This window comes from Nothoprocta perdicaria, unplaced genomic scaffold, assembly GCF_003342845.1.
Source record: "Nothoprocta perdicaria isolate Ctin4 unplaced genomic scaffold, notPer1 scaffold_102, whole genome shotgun sequence".
In the NCBI taxonomy this organism is placed as follows: domain Eukaryota; kingdom Metazoa; phylum Chordata; class Aves; order Tinamiformes; family Tinamidae; genus Nothoprocta; species Nothoprocta perdicaria.
The window spans coordinates 232,993-246,079 of record NW_020454117.1 but is presented as its reverse complement, the minus strand read 5'-3'; the positions used below and the strand labels follow the sequence as shown (position 1 = coordinate 246,079).

Sequence of the window (13,087 nt, the reverse complement as noted above, 5' to 3'; positions counted from 1 at the left end):
GCTGTAATCAAGATTTAAATGTCCGTACGTGGACCCAGCTCCCTTGCTCCCAGCAGAGGTGTGCTGACTCATACCCACAGAAAGCATCTAACAGTGTGTGCTTCACAGCACACTTGCTGGATTTAGTGGCTCTTGCTTATTTTCAATGGCTATTTCCTCAGGACCCTATTTGATGAGCTAGTACATAGTGACGACAGGGGCCGTTGCCTCACTGCCCTACCCAAATGCCCTCTCCTCCTTGGCTTTGCCCCTGCCACCCATGCCGTTCGCGCCCCGCTCCGTGCACGGGGGCAGGCCCCGYGCCCCAACAACGCGGCGCAGACGGGGGACAAGAGGCTTTGGCCTCTCCTTGGCGCCGGGAGCAGCGTGGCGGAAGGGGCCGCACGCGTGTGGGGCGCAGTGGGGTGGGCGCCCTTGGCGTCGGCGGGGGGCGGCCATGGCGACGCCGCTGCCCTGGCTGCCCTCGCGGCAGCACCACAGGCCAGGCCGGGCCGGGCACAGCGAGTCCTGCGCCATGCAGCGGCCCCGCGCCCGGGCCGCCTCCGGCTCCTCCTAGACTCGCCCCGGCTGCTGCGCTCTGGGTGTCCATCGCCGCAGAGGCAGACCCCGAGCGCGTCGTCCCTCAAGGGGCTCCTTGGGCTCCCATGCGTCGCCTTCCTCCTGCCAGCGAGTACTAGGTAGGCTTTAATTTTGAGGTGCTTTCGCGTTCGCAGCAGCCGCAGCATCCATCTGAGAAGCCTATTGTGTTCTCTGCAATCAGAGCAGAAGCCTCCCCTTAAAACCTACCGCGTTTAAAACCTTCCTTTTCTTCTCACTCCCTTTCTGCGCTTTAGGGGGGGAGGGAGGAGGATTATCCCTGAGGTTTTCTTCCTTATTTATTTATTTTTTTTAAAAAGGTTTTTTTTTTTTTTTTAGCTGATGTGCACCTTTGGAGAAGGGATATTCCCTCCTTGGTCCCTCCCTTGCTCTGCATGCAGAGCTGCTCCACGCGTTGCTGTGCAGTTGCTTTCAGCGTTGGCGAGCATCTGCTCAGCCGCGCGGCGCGTCTAGCAGGCTGCTCGCTGCTCTGCGGCTGCATTTTCCGCCGGGCACTTCAGAGCTGCGGAGCCGAACCCGCCGAGGTCTGGTCTGCTTGCGGAGATGGCCAACCGAGGACCAAGCTATGGCTTAAGCCGGGAAGTTCAGGAGAAGATTGAGCAGAAATATGACCCGGAATTAGAGTCTAGGCTGGTGAACTGGATTATTATTCAGTGTGGAGAGCAGATAGAGCAACCTCCGCCCGGGAGGCAACATTTCCAGACCTGGCTGATGGACGGAACGGTAAGGGATTTATCTCGCTCTGCACCTGCATGTGTTTGCATAGGCGTCCCTGGGAATTTGGATATATTATCATCTGGGTCCTTTGTATTTTCATCCAGCTAAACTGAATGGAGCTCCTGATGATTTTAGAAATTATATATCTTGGCAACTGACTGATTTCCTTTAGATGAGGAAATCTTAACCTCAGAAAATAATTATTCTAGTGATGTGTGGGGATTAGTGCAGTACTTATGATTCTTATGAGTCATGTATTCTATATATGAGTATGACTCATTCCTCCAGCACCCTTTCTCATGCAGTTAAGAGAGATCTGGTTTTAAAATCAATGTCTGCTTTCTTGTCACTGATAAGAAATCAGTGTTGGGAGAGAAAGGAGAATAGATGCAGAGAATCTGATGCAGTACATTGTCATAACTGTCTTCTTCTTGGGAATAATTCTGCAGCTAAAACGTTGTATTCCACTGGTTTATTGAACAACAGACAAATGCTGCTGTTTGCAGTGGAATAGGCTAATCATTGAATCTCTGCCAGAGYGACTTTAACAATATTTCAATTGACATTGCTTTTTCTTTTGGTCCAGGCATGTGGGTTTCTTTTCTCTCAGTTGTTACATAACCTTTGCCAGTGATTGCCTTGTTGTTTCTAGCAGATTAGGATTTATTTGGTAAGACTATCACCACCAGTTCATGAAAGCTTTAATGCATTTCTAATATGCTTGGATTATTACTGATTGTGTTTTTCTCCTCTTTGATTTTAATTGAAGAAATTGTGTCCCCAACAAAAACTGACTAGGTCAAACCACTTTCCAGCCTCATTTCATGTGCAGAAATTGCCTTGTAGTTTGGTGACTGCTTCATAATTCTGTTTCTGTGTTTCTCTCTCAGCTGTTATGCAAGTTAATAAACAGTTTACATCCAAAGGGAAATGAGCCCATTGCAAAGATCTCCGAATCAAAAATGGCTTTCAGGCAGATGGAACAAATTTCTCAGTTCTTAAAAGCTGCCGAAATCTATGGAGTAAGAACAACAGACATTTTCCAGACAGTGGATTTGTGGGAAGGTAAAAATAATAAACTTGACTTGAGCTTGCAGTCTTCATTTTGCTCTGCTTTGATGTGTTGTAATGGTGCATTTTGTCCAAGACAGATTCTCTAATGTAATTATCTTTTGTTTCTGTTTGCCTTTCCTCACTACCACGTCCTTCCGGTGGTGCATTATCTCCTCTGAGGGATGGATATACATTACCCTGAGGGCATAATGGCTAATATGTTATCCAAAAGCCATCATTCTGACAGAAATCCACAGCCCTAATAAACCAGATGTTCCCCATGCTAATTATTTCCAAGAAAATAGCTGCAAATAGCAAACATGGAAAACCTTCATCCTCTCATGGCAAGCTCTTATTGTACTTCTCAGAATTATAAGCAGGGCTCAAATCAAAGCTATAAAATGCATTCCCTGGAGCAGACATGGCTCTTTGGAGCTTGTGAGRGCTCACTCATGACTCGCTAGAAGTGAGGCTTGCTGCTGGAATATAGGGGGCTCTGCAAGGATATTAGCAGAGCATCCTTTTCGAATGTGCTCTTTAGAATGTAGTAGAATGTAGAATTTAGTCTCTTTAGAAAGGTCATTATGGAAACAGCAAAAAAARGCTCAGGATGCTCCCGGGATTGTTGCAGTTGCAAAGGTGAAGGCTATCTCCATCCCCCGTGGGAAGGGTCCTCTAGTTCCTGAAGGGCTGATTCATGTTCATAGGCTGCKTTTAGGCACCTCTGTGTTGATGCAGCATTCCTGGTGAACTTCCTAAATAAACTCTATATCCTGGCTCTCTCTGGGCAAGGTGATGCGTAATGCTTTTCATGGGCTCAAAGCAAAGACAGCTTCAGGAGAGTGAAGGGCAGATGTTAAGGGTTGTGAAAGGGCCAAAAATCCACAAAGAGGACAAAGCAGTAGAAAGAGGGAAAAAAATGAAGCTTTGAGGAAGCTGGTCRGTGCAGCAGGAATAGGAACATGCAGTGGGATTTGTTTGCACAGGGTGTCAGGACGTGTGGAAGGGGTCACCGCTCTGAAGAAGGGCTCAGTATGTGARGGCTCTGCAGATGGGCTAGGGAAGGATGGACCTACAGCCCGAGTTATGGGGCTCTGCAGCATCCTAAGAGTATCCAGTTTGCTTGACAACTTGTACCTTTGGGCACATGGGCAGGATTGCTTCTTTACTGTTTGATTTTCAGTGTTTCAGCCGATCTTTACATGTGTTAAATGAAGGGGTATTCCCTTCCCTGGAATGGCACACTCCCCTGCCCCAGCCCAGCAGGCTCTAGAGGGGAAAGCTCCATCCCTCTTACCAGGCATCCCTGGAATCAGCTCATTTCAGAGGCCGTTCTTGGCAGTCTTTTGCATCTTGTTTCACACTAGGCAAATGAAAATACAGAACACCGATTCTTACAATTAAAAGGACTCACTTCGAAGAAGAAAAGCTCATGATGATGTTGACTATCTCCTCCRTTTCTCTTCCTTTCATTCATCACCTTTTCTCAAGAGATGTGAGGAAAAAAGCCAGCAGCTCCAGATGACAGGAAGCCAAAACACGATTGCCAGCTGAGAACAGAGCCATGGGGAGCCWTACAAGACTTGTCTCCAGTTATTTTAGGACTTCTCAAAATTATTCTATATTTCCTTGCTTCCCCGTTCTATCTTCCTCCCTCCGTGGCTCGTTTTGGTGCCATTCCAGAAGTRGGCCCACACAAGCTTTTGGCATCTAACTGTAGCTCTCACTTCTCACATCCCTGCTCTTTCAGGGATGCACCATCTGAACCCAGGTGCATCAGCTGTACAGAAAGGGCAGTATCTTTGCACTGTTCCATAATTAAAATAATCCTCCTGAAAATATAAATTATTATCCTGAGTTAAATGAATCCTCCTGAAAGGATTCTCAGGCCAGAGTATGTTTGGGAAGAGGGGGGCTGTGCACATACATTTATGGGGGAAAGGGAATTATGTGCAACTGAAAACCAGCTTCTATCTGGCACTGATGGTTTTCTGAGAGTTTTTTTTTTTTTTTAGCTTCTTAGTAATAATTTACAAAACCTGTTCAGGATGTGATCTGTCATTGGCTGTTTCAAACCTATTTGCCCCATCTGGTGCATTTTCCCTAAATCTCTCACTCCCTTGGTCCAGAAGTACCACCTCTCCTCTTTTCCTTTCCCCCATGAATATCAGTGTATTCATATATACCGATACACAGTATATATGTGGCTGTGTATAGCAATTTCCTTAATCCAGGCGCTGCTTTGTGGTGGACAATCAAGAGGGAAGGCTCCCTGGAGCCGAGGGAAGGTGCTACCTGCAGCCTGCAGAGACGCCGGAGTCAAGTCTGGCTTAGAGAATACTTATCCTTTCTTACAAATGGCTGGTGTGTTGGGTGACTTTTCAGCTGAGACTTAAGCCCTTGATGCCCTCTCCCACGCTGCCTCTCCCAAGGCCTTTGTGCCTTGGCAGTAAAAGGGTGAACACTGCAGGACCAGGGACACGCAGGGTGGTTCCTTCTCGGCATCATCCTTCCTTGCTCGGCGGCGCCTTGGCTGCTGCCTTGTTTTGTCACGTGGCCCACGCTCGCTCCTGCTCCTGCTCCGCTTTTTCCCTGCAGCGTCTCCCACTCACCAGGGACAATTAAAGCTGAGCTGGGCGCAGGCGGCGGGGAAGGCGGCCAGATGGCTCGGGAGGCTCCTCATGATATTTTACTGCCCCTCTTTTGTTTCTTTTTTTTTTTCCCCTTTTTTTTTTTCAGTTTCCATCATTATTCAACTCATTCACTTTCAAATCCCTCTTTGCATCTCTCCTCATCCTTGTCAGTCACCGCACCCCTTGTTACACGGGAGGCATCCCAAGGACGTTGCATGTGGCATCTGTTGCAGCATATGGTGCATCTGCTGCTCTGGGGATTTCTGAGTGGTTTTGCCTCACGCTCCTCCATGGGTGTTTGTGTACGTGCGTGTGTGAGAGGTGGGCCTCTTCAGCTGCCCTCTCTTAAGCAAGGACCTCGTCTGATGCAGTTTGCRTTAAGAGACAGCAAAACAAGGTTTCTGGATGGCTGGCTGTTTTATGGGCAAACGGTGCCCTGCAGATAGGATTCCTGTACCCTTTGAGAGGTAATGTGACAGTCACAGTTAGAAGCTACTAGATGTTTTCAGCTTTAGGATGTCTTCCCCACCTCGACCAATGCTTTATGCTTTTCGGTTTGAATGAACCCAAGCCCTGAACTTAATCTGCCTGTAATTAGGGAGACACACAGCATAAACACATAACGTGCGAAGGCTGCTTTCCTGTACACACCAGCTGCTCTACAATGATTTTCCTTAATGTTGATCCACTAGAGGTGTTTCTGAAGTCTATCATGATCAGGTCTCCAGTATCACATGTTTCTATGGATTATTTATTTCCCCAATTGAAGAACTTTAACTTGAATCCTTTAGAAAGCTTTTTTTTYCCTCTACTTTAATTATGGAGAAAAACCTAAACCTATTGGAGATATGTAACTTATACTTGGCTGAAGAAGAGATGAGCCCTGTGTCCTTGAAAAGAGGAATGGGATGAGATAAGATAAGGAGGGGGAAAGCAGAGAAGAATAAGAAAAGAAAGAATTATATGGGAGGATTATGTATGAAACAGTAGAGCACTGATTTTTGGTAGTCTAAAAAAGGAAGCCCTGAAGAAGGGTTTGAGGGAGTGATTTGGTGGATAACTTTTGAAGGATTCATGTGAGTTGTCTGCAAACAACTTCTGCAAGACCCCTGTAAGCTCTATTGGCACATGGACTRTCTGCAGGTGCCAGTGTCTATATGGTGGGATCGGTCTTCCCATTTTACCAGAGRAGAAACTGAGACACAGCATCAGTTATGAACTGCTTTGCTCTCGCTAGCYGTATTTTCTGCTGGCAGCAGCACTCTGTGTCTTCCCATTCCTTGTGCATCAAGGGGACAAAACTCTTCTTATAATTCTGAATTTCAGAAAAATCTGCCAATAGAATTAGCTAGCAGGACTTAAAATAGCGTGGAGGAAAGACTCTTAAATAGCTGTAGGCCTGGAAACACCTGAATTGTAAGACTTACCTTAACACAGATCCTTGAATGGGCTTCAATAAATTCTTGTATATCAATATTTCAATTTCAGCATCAGTGAAATAGCATTTATAATGCCATTACTGCAGCTTCTTAGGTGAGTCAAGGGGAGTAATTAACACATTGAGTGAGTAGGGTTGTCAAAATGCTGATTGCTGTGCAAGGCTTTCCTGTATTGATTTCCCTGTCTGGCTTTCCAGGGAAGGACATGGCAGCGGTGCAGAGGACYTTGATGGCTCTGGGCAGTTTGGCGGTGACTAAGGACGATGGCTGCTACAAGGGGGACCCATCCTGGTTTCACAGGTAAAAGCTAAAACACAAACCTCCTGGAATATCTTCTGCAGAAATCTGGTAATATGATCTGCCTGTAGCTCAAAGTGACTCGATGGAAATGTGTTGGGAAAGGAAGATAAGAATCTTCCCGAAAAATTCTTGTGATGGAGAGGGTATTTTTTTTTTCTCTCTCCTCTGCAGCCTGGAGGAAGGAAGCCAATACCCAGCTAGTCAGCAGCATTTCATGCCCTTCACAGGTTCCCACTGCTGTTGTGCCCGTGTCTCACCACATCTTGTGGGCTGCAGCTCCCACCAGTGCCGTTGGGCAGAAGCCCCTGTGGGAGCCGTGCACCAGGGCTGTGATACCATGTCTACCCCCTAGCCCCATCACCGCATCATGCACCCCTCTCCTGCTGACCTCCAGGTGGGAAGGAGCCACCAGGAGCTCAGTGAAGGTGGTCAGTGAAGGTGCACCCTGTCCAACTGAAGCCTTCCCTTGTGAACATCTCTTTACGAGGAGTCTACACTGATCCCTGAGAAAGAGATGTATTTCCCTGTCCACCAACATTTCCCCCAATTTATTACTTAAAAGGAGAGCAGCAACACTTAGGAAATTCAACCATTAGTTTGGGCGAGATTCATGTATTGAGCAGCTTCAGTTCATCTTCTATATCCCCTTGCAGGGGAAAGGAAATGAAAGCAGTGCGGCCACTTGAGCTCTCCTGTCCCACTTGAACCTTGATGTAATGAGTTTCCACCACCCAAGAGTATTTCTTATACTGCAGTGTCTGAGGCATGTTAGCAAAAGGAGCTCTGGCTGCTGTGTTTTGGTTTCCTTTAATTTGTCTCATGTCTGCATGAGGCTCATCACAAGCAAAGCAAACTTTATTTATGTTAAAGCTTGAGCTGATTTAAACGAGGCTAAAAGACTTGAACTTTAGGTGAAGAAGTGCCAACTCCTACACAAAATTAGTTTAAATGGACTTAGTACAGTCCACAAAGAGATTTGTATTTATTGATTATAATTGGTTTTAAAATTCAAATCCAGTTACAAGCTTTAATATAAACCAGACATGAAATCATTGAGAGCTGGACAGGCTTACTTGTTTCATATAACTAAAACAAATTCTTACATGGAAAAATTAATTTTCATCTGGCTCTTAATTGTGGGTGGGAGCAGTTTTTGTCAGCATAGATGAAGATGTGATCACTTCCATCCTGCCTGTGCTACACACATGGATAATCCATATCTATTGCAGCTCCTGCAACACCAGCCTGCTGTCTTAAGGAAAACTGATCTTGTTTCCTTAAGGACSTTATGTTTGGCAGATTAGGAGCTGTTTTTCTGAGTAACTTTGCTATCCCTATAGGGCAATCTGGCCCCCTCACTGCCACCCAGCGTTGGTCAAGAGTCAGGGCCTTCAGGCTGATCTTAATCTTCTTAAGTTCAATTGAAAGAAGTCCAGATTAAATGGAATAAGAGTATTCATGGAGAGATCTGTCATGATTAAGAAACACCCTCGCTTGAGCTAAGCTGTTTAACTTTCCATTGCCAGTATCTGGCATACCCAGTTCCATCAGGCTTGACTTCCCCCTTCTCCTATGTCCTAGCAGAGCTCCTGGATCCATGGTTGTTTATTATCTTGCAGTGTGGCCGTCACAGACACTACTGCAAAGCTGGTTAAAAAAAATAGAAGAAAAACTGTCAGATCTGAATGGAACTATTTCACCCTCAGTTTGCAGTGAGGCTGATGTCAGATGGTGGCAGACAAGGCCCAAAAGAACTTGAAACATTTCTGAATCTCAAGGGGGGCGGCTTCTCTTCTCCTTTCTTCCTATAGTCTCARACAAGGCCCTTTCCAGCAACCTGAAAGCTCACTATAAGTGCATGCTATTATCTGTTAAGACCATCACATACTCAATGGAAAAAATAATATCATCCAGACTGCTTATATACTCAAATGTGAGCAGCATATCTAGACTCCCCTTTAGGCACTTTTATTTWTTTWTTTTTWATTATTATTATTTGCAGTTCTCCTTTCTTCCTGTTCTTAATTACATTTCAACCATCTGTAGTGAACAAATTACCCCATAACATGGCTGAAAATACTAGGAGGAAAGAGGGGAAAAAAATAGAACGTGTTCCTGTCATTTTAATTAAAATAAAGGCAGATACAATGAACCTGAAATTCAATTAGGTAATAGGAGCAKTTCTAAAAACATCCTCTCTTGGAGACTCTGGCAGCTGTTTGGATAAGGATTCTGGAAAAGAAATCGAGCAGCAGTGGGAAGGGGTGGCCCAGGCTCCGAGATGCCTCCACTCTGCCTGTTTGCCTCCAAAAAGCCCTGCTCTCTGGGAAGAGCTCTGAGATCCGACCTTGTGTTGGGCTTCTCTAAATCCTGCTATGAATCTTTGCATTGATACTGGAGGTGCATTGTGAAAAGCACCAGGCCACTGCTGGTTTCTTTTTATGGGTATTTCTCACTTTTCTGCTGGGTTGGACTTTCATCCAGGGAAGGTTCTCCCGCACCATCCTCAGCACCCTAAGCCCAGCTCAGCTGAGGACAGTTTAAGTGCTTTTCTGGCCTAGAGCCAGTGTGCTCAGCCCTGTACAGGATCAGGCCCTCCTTACAGATTGTATTGATGTTTCTCAGTCACAGCAGCTGCCTAATCTGGGATACTCATCTAATGTTGGAGTGGGGAGAAGTGGGCGAGTTGTAACGCAATGCAACAGCAATTGTAACCTGATCCCAGGACAAATAGGCATTGATGGGAGACAGGTCCCACCCTGGTGGATGTTGAGTCCAGCTGCCTGAAATCCTCCCTCAGTTGGGGCCTCTGATGGTTTTTACAGCCTAACTGGCAGCAGCAGAGTGACCTCTCTTCATTTTAAATCACTTGYTTCCCCTGTCTTGTGTGTATGTAAGATTAATCTAAGATGAATAGACAGTTTCTCACAGGGCAGCAGAGTACAAACTTTTGAGCCACATCTTTGTGACCACTTTTGCTCTCAGTGCTGTTTTCAAGGAAAAGAGGCTTCTTAAGTTCCAACAAAGGTTTATTGATCTAAAGGGTTCTTCAGACCACAGGCGCCAAACAAAAGCAGCCAGCATGTCTTGACAGAAGATAAAGGAGCGTCACATGCCTGAGACACAGGTGCAAAAGGGCCAAATCTATTATTTAGAGGAGAAATCTGGGAACTGCAACTACCTATTTACCCTTATTTATTCCACTGAGTTAAATTATACCGAATTATATCAATGCTATAGATGGGTMCCGGATCGTATTAAAGCACAGGAAAGCACCTCATTGATCTGACTCTCTGGACAACAGAATCTGAGAGCTGTGTGCTCGATATGATATAGGCTCCTGCCTATTCCGCAGCTGCTGGGGAAGTCCCTGGGGTAGCCTCAGGCAGGCAATGCAGAGAAAGGCTCAGGCCTTGTGGGTTTGAGTAGGATGTTGCTTCTAACTGCAGGAAAGCAGTTAACTCCGTCAATATTGTCTGCCCTGTGGGATGGTGAAAACAAAATGTTTCATTGCGTTGAGCCAATTTCAGATTGTTTTTCACGATTATCCGGGTATGTGAAGAATAACAGTGTGTGTTGCTTTTTTTTTTNTTTTTTTTTTTTTTTTTTTTTTTTCTCTCTTGTGTGTGTGCATCTGGACAGGAAAGCACAGCAGAATCGGCGAGGATTTTCAGAAGAGCAGCTTCGTCAGGGACAGAATGTAATAGGCCTTCAGATGGGCAGCAACAAAGGAGCATCACAGTCAGGCATGACAGGCTATGGGATGCCGAGGCAAATTATCTAAAAGCATCTGTCTGTAGAGACAACACTCCTTCTGCAGCATGATCTGTTGAAGAAAAAGAAAAGAGAAAACAAAGCTCATTACTTTCCTCTCTGCCTGTTTTTTTTAATAGTTAGTGCACTCTAAGATTTGGCATATTTTTGGTTTGGTTTCAGCTGCAGCTGTTCATCTAGGAACACGGGTTTTCGTGGTGGTGTGTATCATTTCACAGCATGTGTGCACCGCTGCCTCCTCTTCTTCACTTCTGAACTATGCAAAGACAATTATTCTGTATTAATTTATTTGCAAACTCTTATCTTCCATATTTGTCTCACACCACTCTTATATTGCAACCAGTAACCTCGTTCTTCAATTCAAGTGATGATATTGTTTGACCTAAGAATAAAGACAAATTAAAACCATCTCTTAGACTCATTCTTTAAAGAAGCAATTAAACCCAACCAACATGTGGTACAGTCCTGAGGAGCTAAATGATTTGTTTCATCCATCTGTCTCATGGACAGTCTGTCTGCAACCCAGAGCTTTCTTTGAGTGGTTTCTTGCTATCGTGTTGACAGTCTGTATTATATACTTAATTCAACATTGTCAAAGGCACATCTAAATTCTCCTAAAAATATTTTCCTAAAGAGAGAAAAGTTCTATTATCCTGAATCTGTTTTGCTTGGTCTTACCCAGTTTTTCTCAGATTTGATTTGCATCAAATTTTGAAATCTGATGAATTTTCCTGAATGCAAACCTTACATCTTGATCATGAAACAGAAGTAAGAACAAGTTTTGCCTTGTGATAGTTGATATTATGTCAGGGAAAATGCTGCAAACCAAGGTGTTTTAAATACAGAGAAAGAAAGAAAAGTGGCACAATGTTTTTGACTCTAAAAACATCTGCAGTTCAAGTTTGAAAAATGCATTATGCTTGCCTGTGTTTGCAAGATTCATTTTGGAGCAAGTCTGTGGAGGGTCAGTGGCAGTATTGCCTATCAGCCTAATCATCTGGCCACCAAAGCTTGCAAGAGCARGTCCACCAAGCTAGTGCAGCTTGCATTGCTCTGTAGCATGTATGCCGAGGAACATCATACTGTTTTCTCTGCAGACTTTTTCTCCTATTAGCTATTTCTGTACATTGACAATGTTCAATTGCTTCTTTCCTACGGGCAGGTAGGAATGTGTGGTTACCAAACTTTGTGTACTTTTTAGTTCTTAGGCATCCAAGGAAGCCTAAAAATACAGTGTTTGGGAAGGTAACAGATGAATGGTATTCTGCTCTAAGTTGGGTTGACTTCAGTGCTGGGTCTGAACCTCTTGTCCACTCAGTAGCTCTGGAAGCTGTGACTCTCACATTGATGTCAATCTGAGTTGATTGGCTTCCAAAGTCACTACCACTGTGTAAAGTGACAGAACAATTYGGGGTACAACAACTCTTCTCCCTAGAGAAACATAGGAATAACACTACCCAAAGCATTGTGGCATGTAGGAAGTGAGAACTGATGTGATGTTTGGCACTGAGCTGATTTTACAGCAACTGGTGCTGAGAGGGTCCTGCCCCACTTGTACAAGAGGTACAAAATACCTCTTGTATCTGCCAGGGCATCTTGGCCCTTCCACTGTGCTCTGGTTAAACACTTTATTTTTCAGTTGTTCCAACTTAATACCTTTGGGATTATTTCTCTGGTATTGTGTGAGGTGGAATAGCTCAGCACAGAATCACGAGCAGTTGAGATGGTACATGGGGAAGTGAGCATCTGGGAATAGGAACTCACTTTTCAGACATAGTGGGAAGTTAGCTCAATGTAGGGTATAACATTTAACTTCCCCCGTATGTTACATTAGGCACACCTTGAAGTGGATAGCAGGGAGACTGCTGTCTGTCTTAGGAAGAGCCAACAAGCTCCTTAAGGTGATTGCTGCTGGAAATTTCACCCTGGAGAACATGAATGTGMAAAGTAGCCATCACCCTTTAATAAAAACTGGAAAGTCACAGCCATAGCAGTCAAAGCAGCACGTGTTGTTAGTAACTGGAGGAGAGGAAGAACTGACCTGTGGTTAAGAGGTCTGAAAGGCTCCAAGATCCTCTGCTGTACACCAGCTGTGTAGGGGACACAAAGCAGGTGGCCACTTCGCCCTTGGTGACCTGAGTCTCTTACCTCCCTGTGGCTATAGAGCTATCCACTGTGTCCTTCTTTCTGGAAACAACATTTTTATGCACAACATGGTAAGTGCATCCACGACCCATGTCATGGTTTTCTGCATCCTTGATTGCCACAGTGGAGCGTCACCTGCCCTTCTTCCTGGTACTATGTCCTTCCCTGGGCTTGCAGCCAACAGGGCAAGTTCAGCTCCTAGGCTGATGCAGGGGATTTTCAGTGAGGTGGYTGAAGTACCTAGCACAGAGAACTGGCCTTTTGAACACAGCAGTGTCCATCTCACCAGGCACTCTGCCTTTGGCAATGGCAAGAGGAGAGGCTACACAGGGAGATGACACAAACCCGACCACTTTCTGCAGGCCACTTCCTTCATTCTCCAAACAGCTTCTGGGATTGTTGTAAAACGGCACATCCCAGCAAAAGAAC

At 45.2% G+C, this 13,087-nt stretch overlaps 1 protein-coding gene across 1 annotated transcript; it reads left to right on the top strand.

The window, feature by feature from the left end:
- Positions 1–643: 643 nt before the first annotated feature.
- On the top strand, positions 644–10,921 carry TAGLN3 (transgelin 3). The gene is made up of 5 exons (XM_026042005.1): positions 644–677; positions 916–1,320; positions 2,205–2,379; positions 6,637–6,739; positions 10,382–10,921. Exons 2-5 carry the CDS (start codon positions 1,141–1,143, stop codon positions 10,521–10,523), a joined length of 600 nt encoding a protein of 199 aa, XP_025897790.1. The 5' UTR covers positions 644–677; positions 916–1,140; the 3' UTR covers positions 10,524–10,921.
- The last annotated feature ends 2,166 nt before the right edge of the window (positions 10,922–13,087 follow it).